Source organism: Macadamia integrifolia, chromosome 10 (genome assembly GCF_013358625.1).
Source record: "Macadamia integrifolia cultivar HAES 741 chromosome 10, SCU_Mint_v3, whole genome shotgun sequence".
Lineage (NCBI taxonomy): Eukaryota > Viridiplantae > Streptophyta > Magnoliopsida > Proteales > Proteaceae > Macadamia > Macadamia integrifolia.
In genome coordinates this window covers 15,406,366-15,423,054 of record NC_056566.1, presented here as the reverse complement: position 1 = coordinate 15,423,054, position 16,689 = coordinate 15,406,366, and the positions used below count along the sequence as shown (strand labels likewise).

At 37.7% G+C, this 16,689-nt stretch overlaps 2 protein-coding genes across 9 annotated transcripts; one reads left to right on the top strand and one right to left on the bottom strand.

Annotated features, from left to right (window-relative positions):
• The first annotated feature begins 2,030 nt into the window (after positions 1-2,030).
• LOC122091013 (putative disease resistance RPP13-like protein 1) lies at positions 2,031-8,183 on the top strand. 3 transcript variants are annotated; one of them, XM_042660815.1, is made up of 4 exons: positions 2,031-4,059; positions 4,153-5,495; positions 5,626-5,782; positions 7,847-8,183. In XM_042660815.1, exons 1-2 carry the CDS (start codon positions 3,431-3,433, stop codon positions 4,949-4,951), a joined length of 1,428 nt encoding a protein of 475 aa, XP_042516749.1. In that variant the 5' UTR covers positions 2,031-3,430; the 3' UTR covers positions 4,952-5,495; positions 5,626-5,782; positions 7,847-8,183. The 3 variants fall into 3 exon arrangements, with proteins under 3 accessions (XP_042516749.1, XP_042516748.1, XP_042516750.1); XM_042660814.1 differs by having other exon boundaries at positions 2,031-5,495; XM_042660816.1 differs by lacking the exons at positions 4,153-5,495; positions 5,626-5,782 and having other exon boundaries at positions 2,031-2,585.
• Positions 8,184-9,984: 1,801 nt separating this feature from the next.
• Positions 9,985-16,176, bottom strand: LOC122090704. Of its 6 annotated transcripts, none has more exons than XM_042660382.1 (9): positions 16,059-16,176; positions 15,254-15,701; positions 14,556-14,914; positions 13,134-13,383; positions 12,721-12,886; positions 12,499-12,601; positions 11,832-11,960; positions 10,550-10,765; positions 9,985-10,449 (listed from the first exon to the last, which is right to left on the bottom strand). In XM_042660382.1, exons 2-9 carry the CDS (start codon positions 15,477-15,479, stop codon positions 10,171-10,173), a joined length of 1,728 nt encoding a protein of 575 aa, XP_042516316.1. In that variant the 5' UTR covers positions 15,480-15,701; positions 16,059-16,176; the 3' UTR covers positions 9,985-10,170. The 6 variants fall into 6 exon arrangements, with proteins under 6 accessions (XP_042516316.1, XP_042516313.1, XP_042516312.1 ...); XM_042660379.1 differs by having other exon boundaries at positions 16,005-16,160; XM_042660378.1 differs by having other exon boundaries at positions 15,254-15,482; positions 16,005-16,130.
• Positions 16,177-16,689: the final 513 nt, after the last annotated feature.

Sequence of the window (16,689 nt, the reverse complement as noted above, 5' to 3'; positions counted from 1 at the left end):
CCCCCCCCAAAAAAAAAAAAATTTGTATTTACCTTTTGTTTTCTTGGGTCTATTGTGAATGTTGATGTTCCTATTGGGACTCAGGAAACATCATAAGAGCATAGGGAATTAGTTCGAATTAGAATTAGTTTGTTAGAATCACATATAAAATTTTTGTTCGAGTTATGGGAATTTTTTGGGTATTTTTAGTTAGGATTACTTTTTATTCTAATACATTCTTTTATGTGTAGGTGGAGGAAAAAGGAGAAACAATCAAGTAGGCAAAAGGAGTTGAAATCTTTGCGATAATGGGGGATTGATTCGAGCTAAAAGTCTTAGCTTCAATATCATGGAGAATATTACATTGATACAGAGAATTGAACCAAGTAGCTGATTGACTGGCTAAGAAAAGCGTCTCCTTGCATTGTTCTTATATATGGACTTACTAGTCCGATATTTGTTTGTGAGGATGTAACTTGTGATCAACAAGAAAAACCTCGATACAGATTTGAGGAATGATGTTTGGGCTGGGTGTTTTTCAGATTCTTGTTTTGTATTTTCTTGAGGTTTCTCCCGATGGCCATGCCGAAGGTGGAACCTTAAGAAAATCTTGTTTCTTGTCTCTCTGCTGATGGCAATAACGGAGGTGGAGTGGCAAGATTCATTTGTACTTTTATTTTCTGTTTGGGGATGCCTAGATATATACTCTTTACATACTTTTATTAACTTTGCTGAACTTTAGCCCCAAAAAAAAGATCGAGCTAACGGAATGATGGTTTTTTTTTTTTTTTTTCCATCGTTGACAGTTTGGATCAGATTTTGAGGAAGGTAAGGAGATTGAATTCAGTGATGGCTGGGCCCAATATGATCCATTTATTTCCAGTTTATTGGTGATTATGAGTGGGAATATATATCCCTTTCCTCGTATACTTATGAACACCTCCTCTTATTAGGTCAGTCTTTCAAGATAAAAATTTACATGATCATCCACATATCACAATTACCTAACGGATAAAGATTGATTACAACTTCAATTAGATTTACCTTTGGCCTGATTATATTTCTAATTACAACTCATCATTATCCCAATTAAATGGGGTAGGGGTGTCAACCGATTGAGTTATAATCAAGTTGACATAAATAGGCCTTAGTTGGGTTTGACTTTATACGGACCTTCCCTAAACCCTCTCACTCGTTCTCAATTCTCACGTACGTCTTCCTTTTCATCACAAATAAAAATTAAGAAGCCAAAAGAGCTTCAACCACGAAACGAGAATTTCCATCTTAGTTAAAGAACCCTTTAAAAATAAGTCGGGTCGGTCAGGCGCCTGTCAGTTCACACCTTTGCATCATGAACGCTTGTTTGACACGTTTATTAAATAGGCCAAGATGGGCTGGGTTGTAAATGGTGGGCAGTCGAGTTATGTGGGTCAGGCCTGAAATTGACACCCTTAGCTACATGGATCATTGCCCTCCAATCAGCTATATTCAACACCATAATTGATATAAGGCCTAAGGCCCTAAGCTATGTATGTTTTTTCCTCACCACTCCTCCCAAGATCATTTTAGTTCTACCTCTATCTTTTTTAGATCCTTCAATCTAAATCAAACTTCTCAGTGCTGGAACACCCAAAGGCTTCTATTGAACATGGTCATACCCCACCTCAAACGATTTTCGCTAACTTATCATGTATCAGAGCTGCTCCCAATCTGATTCTAATATGATCATTCATTACTTTATCCTTTCTGATTATACTAAATACCACTCATCAATCTCTACATCATCATCTATTTATACTAAGTTTATCTACATTACCAATCATACCCATAATATGTTTCTAAATGCCAATGAAATTGAAGATGTGGATGTGGATGTATGGATGGGGATGAGGTTATCCCCATGAAGACATGGTTATGTAGAAACTATGTACATACTCCTCATGTTTATATATTGTTTTATTAAATCAGATATGTACAAAGACAACGAGAATAGGCTTAATGTGATTGCCACCCACCTTGGATTATTATAAGAAACATGATAATAATGGTTGCCCACTATTTCCCTCAACCAGCTGAGATGTAATGTTAGTTACATCAATCAAATTCATTATGATCCCTAGGGAGATTTAAATTAATAATAAGGTCAATGGTCTTAATTCACATCCTCAAGAACAAAGTCACATCTTTCCCTATCAATTCAGCCATCTTCATCTTGCTACCGGCCGGAGAGAAATCCTGATAGAAAGTACCGAAGTGGTAGCTCGTGAGAGTTTTCTCTGCAAATTAAAGAAAAGATGACCCCTGAATTATCACTTCTTGTCTCTGGAGCGCAGCCAATCCTACAAGGTTTGATCTCTGTTGCAACCCAAGAAATGGGTCTAGCGTGGGGTGTCAAGGGAGAATTGAAAAAGCTGCAGACTACCTTGACCACCATCCAAGGTGTGCTACAGGATGCTGAGAATCAGCAAGAAAAGAAAATGGCAGTGAAAGACTGGCTGAGGAGGCTCAAGAGTGTGGCTTATGATGCAGATGATGTGTTCGATGAATTCAAATATGAAGCTTTGAGACGTAAAATGGAGATCCAGAACCGATTGATGGGGGGAAAGGTACGCAACTTCTTCTCACACTCCAACCCATTTGCGTTTCGTCTTAAAATGGCACATTTGCTTAAGGACATCAATGAAGTGTTGGATGATATCAGAAAGGATGCAATTGGCTTCAACCTTAGAGTGGAGTCATCAGTTGAATCCACATCCATGATGAACAAAGAGGATCGGCAAACCTTCTCTATTATAGACGATTTGGAAGTAGTTGGAAGGGTAGATGATAAATTAAAACTACTGGAAATGCTTGTCAACACTAACGATGATCAAATCGTTTCGGTCATCCCCATAGTAGGAATGGGGGGAATTGGGAAGACCACTCTTGCTCAATTTGTCTTCAATGATCCCTTGATTGTGAAGCATTTTGATTTAAGAACGTGGGTATGTGTGTCCGAACAATTTCAAGTCGGAAGTTCTAAAAGAAATCATAGAATCAGCTGGAGATAAATCCGATGCATCAAACTTGGATGTACTAGCACGTAACCTCCAAGAGAAGTTGATGGGTAAACGGTTTTTGCTTGTACTGGATGATGTCTAGAGTGAAGATCGTGAAAAATGGGATGACTTGATAAAGCCCTTGAAATCTGGCAGTGTAGGTAGCAAAATTATTGTGACTACACGTAGCAATAATGTGGCAAAGATGATGACCCCAAATTACACTCGTCACTTGGGAATATTATCAGAACAAGATTGTTGGTGTTTGTTGAGTCGAAGAGCATTTAGTAATGGAGGGCCACTAGAAACCCCAAACCTAGTAGAAATTGGAAGGACAATTGTAAACAAGTGTGGCGGAGTGCCTTTAGCAGTGAAGGTCTTAGGAAGCATAATGCACTCCAAAATAGAATAGCATGACTGGTCGTCTTTGGAGCAAGGTGAAATTTGGAATTTTGCTTCAAGATAACAGTAGAGGGATAATGCCCGTATTAAAGTTGAGTTATGATCATCTACCATCACATTTGAAATATTGTTTTGCATATTGTTCAGTACTCCCTAAGGATTATACATTTATTAGGAAACAGTTGATACAATTATGGATGGCAGAGGGATTCCTTCAACAACCCAAAGGAAGAAAACATATGGAGGATGTTGGCAATGAATATTTCAATATCTTATTGTGGAATTCTCTCTTTAAGATTGTGAAGAAAGATGAATATGCAGAAATAGTGACATGCAAGATGCATGATCTTGTATATGATCTTGCACAATTTGTTGGAAAGCTCGACCATTTGTCTATGGAAGCTAATAATGTAGAAGACATTTCTGCAGTTCGTGGCTTCTCAATTTTTTTGGATCATGAGGGAACATTTGATATCCTAGAAGCCTTGAAAAAAGCGAAGAAATTACGGACACTATTCATTTCATCAAGCTTGGTCTCAAGTGATATGTTGATGAACTTCAAGAGCTTACGTGCATTGGATCTAAGTAGATGCGAGATGAAGGGATTACCTTCTTCATTAAGTGAATTGAAACATTTAAGGTACCTTGACCTCTCAAATAATCCGATTGAAATCTTGCCTGAGTCTATTACTAGCCTCTACAATTTACAGACACTAAAACTCCACAAATGCAGATATCTTCTAGGGCTTCCAAAGGAAATGAGAAAGATGATAAGTTTGAGAGATATTGAACTTAACAAGTGTGACAAGTGCACTCAGATGCCAATTGACATGGGAAGATTGACTAATCTACGAACATTAACAAGATTTATTGTAGGCAAAGATCTAGGACGCAGTATAAAACAGTTGAAGTGCTTGAATCTCCGAGGAGAACTGACCATATGTGATTTGGAGAATGTAACAAGTGGAATAGAATCCAGGGAGGCAAATCTGAGAGGGAAGCAAGATATTCATTTTTTACAATTATTGTGGGGTGGGCATGACAATGAAAGTGATAGTGGGAAATTGGATGATGTGTTAGAAGCACTGGAACCTCATCCAAACTTGAAAAGTTTGTTGATTGAAAATTTTGGTGGATTAAAAGTTCCGACATGGATGTCAAATGGTTTGTCACCATTCAAAAATTTGATTCAACTCAGACTCCAACAGTGCCCTAGATGGGAATACAACCCAACTCTTGGTGAGCTACCCTTTCTAAGGGTTCTTTACTTAAGTAGAATGAAAAATATGAAATATCTAGGTCGGGAATTCTACTATAGCAACAGCAGTGGATCAACTTCTTCAAGTACTGTCGCATTTCCATCGCTGGAGGAACTGACACTATGGGAGATGCGTAATTTGGTTGAATGGTTGGAAGTATTGCCTTCCTTTCCATCTCTTGAGCAGTTGTTTGTCCGGTCATGCCCTGAGCTCAAAATCACACCAAGTCGATTCCCATCCCTTAAAAAGATTGTGGTTTTCGGACACAAATAAGATGGCACTAACGTCATTGTGAAGCAACCTTTTCTCTCTCAAAAAACTTCAAATTCTTGAGTGTCAAGACCTCAAGTCTGTGCCGGAGAGGTTGTTACAAAATAATGCTGGTGCTCTTGAGGAAATATCGATTTTTGATTGCCGTGAGTTTGACACAATTTTTCCAAGTGAAGGACTAGAGGGATCCCCCCTGCCCCTAGTCTTTCTATCTCTTAAATTCTTGACAATAGGCAGATGTCCTCTTGTAAAGTCTTTGCTAGCCTTACAAGGAATGACTTCTCTTCAACACTTGGCATTGCTTGACTTTGAAGAATTGCAGTCACTACCAGAGGGTTTGCAGCGGCTCTCTATGCTTGAGAAGTTATCCATTGGCCGGTTTTCAAAGGGGCTGCAATATATACAAGGGGAAGAAGATCTCCAACATCTTGTCTCTCTTACAGACCTACAACTTGTTGGCTGGCCTCGGCACAAGAATTTCCAAAACCAACTTAAGCACCTCACAAATTTAAGAGATGTGAGGATGATACGTGGATGGTTTGATGTGGTAAGATTTACTAATCTGTGACTTTTAGATTAATCATACAGATTCTTAGAGCTTATTTTCTGCACTATTTTCACTATAATAGAGAATCTTGCTTGCTGATATAAGTCCCTAAAATCCCTATTTGCTTCAGGTATGTTGATCTATTGGTTCACTTCACTTGGAGAGTTGGGCGATTGGTGTTCCCTGCTTCTTCTTTTTTCACTCAATGGAATCTCAAGAAAAAATGATTGAAACTTCTGACAAACTTTAATTCCACAAATCCAGTGAGATTCCAAAACACTGTCCAGGTATCAGTATTATTACTATACTATTCATTTAATATTTTTAAAGGTATTTGTATTTTAAGGTTGATTTGATTTTGTAATCGCATAACCTGAACCCAATGATGTTTTACCATCACTAAAACTAAAGCCCAGCCTGCTTGCAAGTTCATTGATCTTACTAGAAATATCAAATTTTATATTCTTCATTATAATATATTTGGGGAAATAGTTTGTGAGGGAGTGTGGCCTTGGCCCCTGCTCTAGACACATGAAGGAGAAATGACTAGCCCAATCCCTATGAAATGGAAAATGACAACCTTGTGGATGCTTCCTTGTATGTTTCCATTGATCCTAGCGCATGCGCATAGTGGGCTGTGTTTTGGCAAGATTTTTTATATTCATGATCAGAAATATCAGATTTAAACCTTCACTAGTCTTCTTCCCCCCCTCCCACCCCCCAACCCTAAAAAAAAGAAAAAAAAAAAAAAATCTAACAGATTTTTCAGTTCAACTTGCTTTCACAAACGATGGGAGAAGCAGTATTGTATGCTTGGTTTATAGTTTTTAAACGTTCATTGTAACCAAAGTATGTCCAAACCAACCAATTGACACCCTTACTCAATCTTTGGAACAAGATCCTCTCCAATACACCAGCTACTCGTCCGGTGTGCATCAGATGGCTGAGAGGCACTTGGGATGCGTGCTCGGTGCTGCCAGTCAGAACTCACAGTAGAGTTATGACTTGATCCAATAGAGTCAGAACACACAGTAGATCCAGATTCAACACTATGCTGTGGGCTGGGGAGAGAGCTGTTCTGCAAAGCTGGGTGTTCAGTGTTCTTTTGGAGGGCGGTCTACGATCAGCTCGACCACCAGGAGAGGAAGGAGAGCGGTGAGCCTTCAAAAAGGAGTGAGGGCGTAATGGCCTAATGGGCAACCTTAGTTTATATGTTGCTCATGAACCGCCAAGTACCAGTCTTGCAACAGTACTGGCGCAAAAGGATTGGTCCTTCACTTGCTGATCATTCGCGAGTCGAACTCACTCTCTTGCCACGCCTTTCACTCACTCCCTTGAGTCGACTCAATCACTCTTTTTGTTTGGAGGATCATTCGTTCTTCACCCTCTTGCTGTCACCCACAGGGAGCGCAGCAACCAAGGTGCATATTATCATATAGAAACAAGCGAAGCGTAGCGATTTCTCTGTAAACAGCTGGCAGCACCCGGGCACGCATCCCAAGTGCCTTCTAGCCACCGGATGCACACTGGAGATACAAATATGGGTCCTTAATTACTGCCAAATATTTATCCACATTATAAGTAAGCAGATCATTTTAGGAGCTCCAAAAGTAGTCCCTATTTCTCTATAAATACCACTCACAATAAGCTGGGAGGGAACGAAAAAGCACTCAACATCAAGATATAATACCATTAAGTCATTTTATCTAGACATTTTATAGGTTCTTTTGTTAAATTTGTCATAAAAATATGGTTAGGGGGTGCAAAGCACGAGTTCTGAACATAGTATTGTTGACGAATGAACTAGTTAGGGTGCTGCTTCTCCCTCTTAAAAAAAAAATTCCAGACCACATGAATTTTGAACATATTTGCATTGATGTATGTTTTGACATTCTAGTAAAAAATCCCAACTTTTCTTCTTTTCTAAGGAATGTTGATCCTCTATGTTTGATCAGTTGAGAAACCGCCAATCATATTTTGTTTCATTGTTATTTTGCAAAGACCAGTTGGGATAGATTGGCTAAGAGGTTTATCTGTGGAAGATGAAAACGTTTGGGCTGAACCACACCCCTACCCCACCAACACCCCCCCCCCCCAAAAAGAAAAAAAAAAATTGTATTTGCCTTTTTTGTTTGCAATATTTATTTGGGCTTATTTTTTTGCTTGGATCTATTGAGAATGTTGATGTTCCTATTGGGGCTCAGCAAACATCATAGAGTATAGGGAATTAGTTCAAATTAGAAGTAGTATGTTATAATCACATATAAAAAAAATTTGTTTGAGGTAAGGGAATATTTTGGGTACTTTTAGTTAGGATTACTTTTGATTCTAACAAGTTCTTTTATGTGTAGGTGGAGGAAAAAGAGAAATAATCAAGTTGGCAAAAGGAGTTGAAATCTTTGCGATAATGGAGGGATGGATTCGAGCTAAAAGTCTTAGCTTCAATATCATGGAGAATATCACATTGCTACAGAGAATTGAACCAAGTAGCTGATTGACTGGCTAAGAAAAGCGTCTCCTTGCATGGTTCTTATATATGGACTTCTAGTCTGAGATTTGCTTGTGTGGATGTAACTTGGGATCAACAAGAAAAACTTAATACAGATTTGAAGGATGATGTTTGGGCCTGGTTGTTAAGTTTGAGGTTTGATCAGTGAGATGGGTGTGAAATGTTTCTCTCGTTTCCAATTTTTAATCATTTTTCCGGTTCATGCTTGGTCCAGTTTTAAGAACTATGGTCTATGGGTGAGAGGTAGGTGGGCATTTGGGGTCTTGAGAGCAAAGACTCCAAACGGAGAAAGGGATGATTCAACTTCAATTTCCATTTGGGGTCTTGGAACAGATTATTGATGCAGCTTCCTTCTGGCATTAACTTCACTGTAATTTCCAAGGAATCAGGGTCTGATCTGGCTAAAACTCCCTATGATTGCTTCATGTATATTAATAATCTATTGACTCTTACCTGATCACTCAGAGAGTTGGGCAATCGGAGTTCCCATGCTTTTGTGGCTCACTGAGTTGAACAGATGCAGAAGAAATTAAACAACTTAACTATGATGTTCAATTGAGGTTTGTTTATTTATTAATTTTTTTCTTATCTTTATTTTCTCTCTTTTCTATCTACCAATTTCACAAAATATTAGATAGATAGAAGTGGAGAAAGATATGCGACGAATTCTGATTCTTTAATGTGTGTCTTGAATTCTTGATCCATTTTCAAGAATTAATCTGCTCCGGCATTTTTTGTGGCGACCTAATTGAGAATTTTTTATTTTTCTGAGATATATGATGATAGTGAGAATACTCACTGCACCTCACCGCTTGCTGCAAACAATATTAACTTCTTGGACACTCCATACCCGATATTGACTCTAAATTGTCAATAAAGATATTGAATTATACAACTATACTATGAAAGTAATGAACTTTTTGAAATTAAAGTTATATTTGGTATAATTTTTTGGAATAATTATCGACGTAGAATGCATACCAAACACAGAAAAATAATGAACCATCCATTGCCCTATATGGCCTGCCTACCAGGGTATAAACCGTTGGATCTCCCTTACTGATGATTAGACTAGCGGTTGTTTTTATAATATATATAGATATATATATATATATATATATTGGATAACAGCCTTAAATTATATTTATATAAATCAATATTAAAATCAGATCTGCGCTAGACCTAGACCGGGATCAAAAAATGAATGGAGACGTCCCTTCCCTGCTTAACCCACTTTCCCGTGGGTTGCAACTTTCAAGCCAAACGATGTGTTCATGTCCTTCCAACAGTCACGTATGGGTCTCTCTCTATATATATATACATATATAAATTCTGGGCCCTCCAAAAATCTCCTCTGAAAGGTCATAGAAAACTTTAAAAGAGAAGTGGACGTGAAGAAGACGAAGAAGAAAAGTAGATATAAACAGAATGGCTGGTCAACAGGGATTCCGTGCTACTTCCTTCGTGCTGATACTGATGGTGATCATTCTTCTTATTCTACTTCCATTGTTTGTGTCACAGGGCCCTCCCCAACCACCATCCGCTTCTATGCTTCTGATCTTCCCTGTGCTCATCGTTGCAGTTCTCATCTGCCTCTCTAGAGCCACCAAATGATAAGACAATCTTGTTTCTCAACAAGCTATTACTATTATTACTAAATAAAAATGAGTATTTCTGTTTAAATTATGATCAAGTTTTCCTTACTCAATGAGATATGACCCTCTAATTGCACCATCGAGGGTAGTCTGAACCTTCGACAATAAGGGTCGAGAGTTAATGATGAAACTCACTATTCTAGGAGCCCTCCATCCAAGGTGATGAAAAACAGTCATCAGTCTGAATCGGTCGATTTGATTCCAATTCAAGCGCTGACGAATGGTATTGGTGGAAACCCACGTAACCAAACACAGGGATTTTACCTTGTTTGCAAGAAAATAGTGTAACTCCTCCACCCCTTAATTCCCACCACACCAGAACCCCTGCAAACAAGCTGGACCCTTAGTTTACATATTACATATAAATCTTCTTCATAACAATCAGGCTTTTGTCAACTTTCCCCTGTAAAAAATGAAACTGACTAATATAGAGTAGCCAAAAAAATTTTTGGTGAACCATATGTAATAATAATTTACATACCCAGCTTGCAAGAGCTTTGTATACCTCTTTCTACCAGAACCTGTCTTTGTTAACACTTAGGTATCCAGACATTACTTTCCCCCCTGTATTCCTCATGCCATCTATGAGAAAGCACCATGTGGAACCCAATGCACCAACGAAGAAATCAGCTTCAGAAGCCATTAAGAAATTGACTAATGGATAATTAGTGCTAGTCTCTCTACCAAGACTTGATTCATAAGAGGCCATGGTCATATTCCCCACTTGGCGTGTTACGTCTGTGTAGTAGAAGGTCCAATGTGGATATAATCTGGATTTATCAATGACTTCCTGAATATGGTTCATGGCACTTGAGTAATGTAAGAACCCAGGTTTCATTCCTACAACTGAACTGAAAAGATAAAGGTGATAACAGTAAAGAAATATGAACCTGCATTTCAGTAGAAAGCCAGATGTTGTTCAGGTCAGGGAACCGTTTTCGAATACGATCAGCAAGCCGCATATACTCTTCAAAGTCAACCACTTTCATTTCACATGCTTTGTCACCCATTCTAACATGCATGCTTAAAAGTGGTCTAGGAACCCAAGGCTTATGATTGGACCACACATATTCTTCCATATCAGATTGAGAATTCTTTCCTACAACCTGTAATGAACACTGGTTAGATAAACAAGTATCTGGGCTATTATTTGAATAAAAAAACACCAGGAGCTTTTCATCAATAGTAATATATCTGAATTGAAATATATAAGGAATGGGAGAAATAACTTTGATGACTTCCCGATGGGGTCATCTATCAGAAGCATGGTTTAAGCCTCTCTATCCATGATTCCAGATCCCTTTATTACATTTTCCATTTCATATATAATAATTCATATTTATGATGAACATGAACTTAGAATCCAAAAGCATTACACAACTAAGTAGTAGGTGGTTGGGGAATACTATAACACTGTAAAAGTTTCCCATGGAAATGTACTGAGTTGACTAAGAAAAGGGGTTAAGGTGCCTAGCATGCCCATATTTTCACTCAGATCACCTATGGATGTAGCATGAATTATAAATTTATTAGAGGTACTAGTAGGTTTTTTTTTAAGAAAATGAACAACATAGTAGCATCAAAATGTGTGAGAGAGATCCTTTTAAATCAGAACCTTCAACGGAGTAATAGATAATTTTTTTAAACCCCTTTTTTGGGTTCCTTTTGTGAACAAGAATGTCCTTGGCAGTCCTTCCACTGTTTGAGCGAAGGGTTGGGCAGATCGGGCTAGGTTCTTTCTTTTTTTTTTCTAAATTTAAAAATTTACTTAATCCCAACTCAAGCAGGAGCATCTTAGATGAATACAGTAACTCGTTTCTACCATTGTATAAGCCTGTCCTTGATCAGTCATATATAACACTAGTTCTAGTCCTCACTTGTGCCAGGAAAACAGAATGCAGCATATGGCCAAATGAATTCCCTATATGGTTCAACTAGTTTAGCCAGTGGTTACAGCCAACCAATCCAACCAATAGATCTATTGAAAAAAAAAAAAAAAAAAAAAAAAGGGGAATAGCGAATTATGAATCGTCCATAGCCCACATTATTTCATACTTTCTGATACACCTAAAATTCCAAAGGCTAAGATATTAGTGATATATTCTTTTTGTGCTTAATGCATGGACATGCAATTATGGAATTGCAAGATTAAGAGTATGACAATTGAAAGACCTGTGGCCATCGTCCAACAAGACCAGCAAGAACCATTTTTGCAGCTTGCAATCCAAATGCTGTGTGTCGGGCCACATTCATTAAACCACATGCATACTCACTCTGAAATCTCATCAAATAGCGTACAGCCTGAAAAGAATTAGCATAATACTGAGACTAAAGACAAACAAAAAAGAGACTGTCAAATATAATATTGCAGCCAAAGCATTAGTTTTTCCTCCACTAACAACCCAAAAAAAAAAAAAAATTAGCCCTTTATGATATAGATGATAGAGGATTGGATATTATAGCCTTGATGCAAATTAACTTTCAAGGCTACAATAAAGTATCTGAAATACAACATAGTCCTCAAGGAGAAATATAGAAGGTGCAATTAATCAGCGGAAAATTTGCCATGTTACATGGAAGTCCAATTTTAGGTTCAGTAGCATAAAGAAACCGAAGAAAATAAGGATTTGGGTGGACTGCTAGTCCACCTGCCTTTATGGGAAAAGATCTTGAATTAAATCATTTTCTCTATATGAATGTAGAACAGAAGCACAAAATTTATGCATAATATACAATTCATGTATTGGACTAATTTATTTACACTAAGGAAACACCTAAACAATGATAATATTAAATATGATAATGTGTGACCTATATGTCAATTCAAATCATTTTATACCTGTGCTCGCCACCACCGTCGATCCATTTTATGATGGTATATCACCAACCTACCATTTATCTCAGTCGTTGGTTGCATAAAACTCCAAGGATTACCCCAAACCCTGAATTGGAAGAAGAAACTATTAAAATTCCAAACTAGGAATAGTTTTAGGAATGAAACTACCATTTAACACAAGCACTGAAATTGTTCAAGACATGATTTGGCATGCAATAACTTTACCTAGGAATCCTTCCTGCCCATATTTCCTTTGAAGTGTAATTATCTTTTACTGTCACGATTCCCTTCTCCCAAGCTTCTGGTCTTCCCATAAGTTCAAATGCACGATCTCTACACTCCATGGATGTTTCAGGAAAGAAATAGCAAGACCAGTGAGAACGTAAGGGACCTATAAGGACAGCCACAAATTGGAATTTATTTATAGTTGCATCTTAAGTTGGATATTATTAAGATGGGTCCTAATTATTAGCCAACCACTAACCCAATAAAGACCTGTAAGCATTGGATTTTAAGTGCAAAAATTGGGACTTTAAAAGCAGAACATCACAAAAGTATGAAATACTCAGGCCTTTGAAGAAACCAAGTATGGGAGACATCCTATTGACAGCAGTAATGTACATGATTACAATATTTACCTTTACAACCATCATGGTCAGCTCGGTTAAAGTAGTTTGTAACTAGGACTCGTCTTTCATTAATTGCAATTGCAAGAAGACCACACATTCCGGCAAGTTGAGCTCCAATACCAAATCCAGGGAGCTTTTCCCAATCAGCTACAAGGAACCTAATATTTGGGTCACTGCAATTCAGAGGGTGTTGATGAATCCATATGTCACGTTGTACTTTCCTAGTAGAAGGAAAATTGTCTTCATCTGAACCCAAAATCTGCAAGATTCATATTGTTGTTTAGTAATTTTAGAAATGTTATTTTACCATCTAATGGGGGATATGGAATAATAATTGGAAAAAGGAAATCTTGAAAATTGTCTAGTATAGCAAGTCCAAGGCAAAGTACAGTTTCACAAAATTTGGCCCATATTTTGATTGTAACACAAGTAATCGTGTAATTAACCAAACATGTTCAATTGCCTAAAGAACACTGTTCATGTCCACAGACTGTTTCATCAGTACAAAGCTTCCAAGGGAATTGAATACATTGTCTGGAGCTCACTTCTACGAATCAAAGTGAACTGTACTTTGATATCACACGGTAAAAGTGCTTTGCCGCAGAGTACATGAAACAAACATGAATGACATAAACCATGACACAGTTCAATATACAATGTGGTACTCTAAATAAATTGAGAACAGACTTGCATATATCACCAAACCCAGGCCCCTGGTGAGAGAATGTAGGACCTACGAATAACCTTCATATGCTGGATCCACATCGCCAACAAGTACTAGAAACCACTGGTTTCACTGTAATCTTAGAACATATTGTTTTGCTGCATGTATGGACCTGTATAATGCAATGGTATTTACCTAGTAACCAGATTCACATTTACACACCATAGATGAAATACTTGTTTCAAGTATAACTATGTTCACAATACTAAAAAATGCAATAACATACAATAGCATAAAAGGGATTAATTGAACACATATAAGCATTTTGAGATGCATGATTGCCCAATGTAACTTAAAAAAGAGTGATAAGAAAATCTGAACCAGGTTCATATTGTCCCTACGTAACACAAGATGATAAACAAAAACTTTCTCAAGCCAACCTGTTCGATTACTTGAACACATATATTTTGCCATAATTGCTAGGAAAGCCTTTCTCACATGAACAAAAGTTTATCAGGAATCCCCACTTCGGAGTGTTTTTCATTTAAATTTAGGGGGTATTTCCTACCTTCATACCTCTCCAGGTACTATGTATTGAAAAGTATGGCTACACTTTAAACACCCAGACATTACAATCTGTTCAAGCTGGAACAAGGAGTGGCTGTTCCCTACACAAATAATGATGAAATAACCATATATCTACTACATCCACATATACTGGAACACAAGCATAGATTTGTATATAAGGAAGAGAGCATGATACATACCCATGGAGGATAAGCACTTCCTTGTTGAGCTCGATGGTCAAAATGCCCCTGTTTACCCTCAGCAGATAATGGGTGAAGCAAAGCTCTGCTTAACCAACCCTTCCAATTTGTCCATGGAAGAAGGCTACCATTCTCTCCACGTTTGTCAAGTTTTTCATTGAGTTGTGTACTCAATTTACAGTTCTCCAAATGGGGGGCTTTAGGCACACTAGATCTGCTTAGTCCCAACACACTTGAGAACTCTTCCTTCCCATCTAAGGATTCATTTATCAGATTAGTCCAAGCTGAATACAATAAAGATACTTTAGCATCATCACTCAGGCCATCACTTCTTTGTGAATCCAGTCTTCTCTTTGTTTCTGTTGGTTCAGAACAATCAACAATGAATGGACTAGGCTCATAAACAAGTGCCAATATAAGATGTCCTAAAGTATACTATTAGTCTGGATGCATTGACATTTTTGGAACAAGAGATCAAATTAAATATCTGAGATTTACCCATGAGAGGAAATTTTCTGATTAGACATCCATATTAGAAAATGGGAAACTGGTAAGGGAACTAAATTTAAAATCGATCAAGACAAAAAAGAGTTAAGAGATATAACAGAATTTCAAATTGGGTAGTAAGCAAAACAGAGTAGCAAAAAAAATTGAAGCAAGAAAAATCCAACACATTGAGAGTAAATACGGATGCCCACCATTAATATGTGAAGTCAAGCTCTGTGATGGAAGTCCTGGCGAGTGAGACAAAAAGGAAGCTCCTCCAAATTCCACCCAAGAAGTGAGAGCAGCCATGAAGAAATAGGTAAGACAGACCCCAAGAAGAAAACCCACCACACAAATTTGACATGGAAATGAGCTACTCATCTGTAGAGCTTTCTGTGATATAATTCTTTCAAGAGTCTTCTGAGATGATGGTCCCATTTTCTGTACACAGCTTCAACCAAGTCAAGCTCTTTCAAAGGGGCTTAAATTCTCATGTGTTCCCATAACCATGATCACATGATTCCATCCCAACTTGTAGTCTAGAATTCATTAAAAAGAAAACCCAAAAGGAAAACCAAAATTCAAGCTTTGTGACAGTCTCCTATGAATCACACTTTTCACCCGAAACAGATGAGCATCACCGCACCACCTGCCTAGTAGCTGAAGGAAAAGAAAAGGCAAATGAGAAACCAATTTGTGCCATAAACCCATACTACAATAACCAAACCCCAGAAAAGAAAGGAACCCGTCGAGTAAACCATGCAGAGAGACACATGTCACAAACCTGAGGCAACAGAAAGAAATAAGAAAGGTGCCCAACAGGAATTGGGGAAAAAAACCAGAGAGACCTCAAAAGTAGTAAGTTTAAGAAAGTTTTGAGAGAGATGGAAAGAAGATGAGCCTATTGATGAAGACGACAGTAGAGAAAAGATAATAATAGAGAACTCAAAATACCTTATGTACCTTAAAAAATGCAGATAAGGAAAACCCATCTGTCAGGAACATTGGAATTCTAACCTGTTAAGTCTGTCAGGGGAACACAACAAAAATCCACCCAGCCGGCTCTCTCTTATACAGAAGGTTCAAGAGAGAGAGAGAGAGAGAGAGAGAGAGTAAACAGTGACCACTTGTCATCACCATCTCCTTTCTTTTTCTCTCTTTTCAAAAATCCATGCTGATATGATTACTTAAAAATTGATTTTGTCTTATTTAAGTAATCAAATCAGGATAGATGATGATTATGAGTGTCTGAGGAAGGAATTATCTGCAAAGCACAAGCTTAGATGAAGTGATTAGTAAATAATAAAATTGAAATAAATTACTTTTGACCCATTTTGATTTTTTTTGAAAACTGGAAACTTCTCATTAACTCCACTTAGTGATTTTTTTTTAAGACAACCCACCATATATAACATATTAACATCTCCCCTGATTGTGGGGTCATTCTCAATTTCTCTAGAAAAAAAGCTTTATCATCTACCGCTGAAATGGAATCTTTGAGAAGGTATTGAGATAGCCGCACGATGGAGTATTTCAGACCATCCAGAATGTTGACAGAAAAGATTAAAGAAGGGCCCCACTGGTATTTTTACTTACACGTATGATCACGATCATGCTATCACTGTGGGAATCCATTTTTGTGATGATG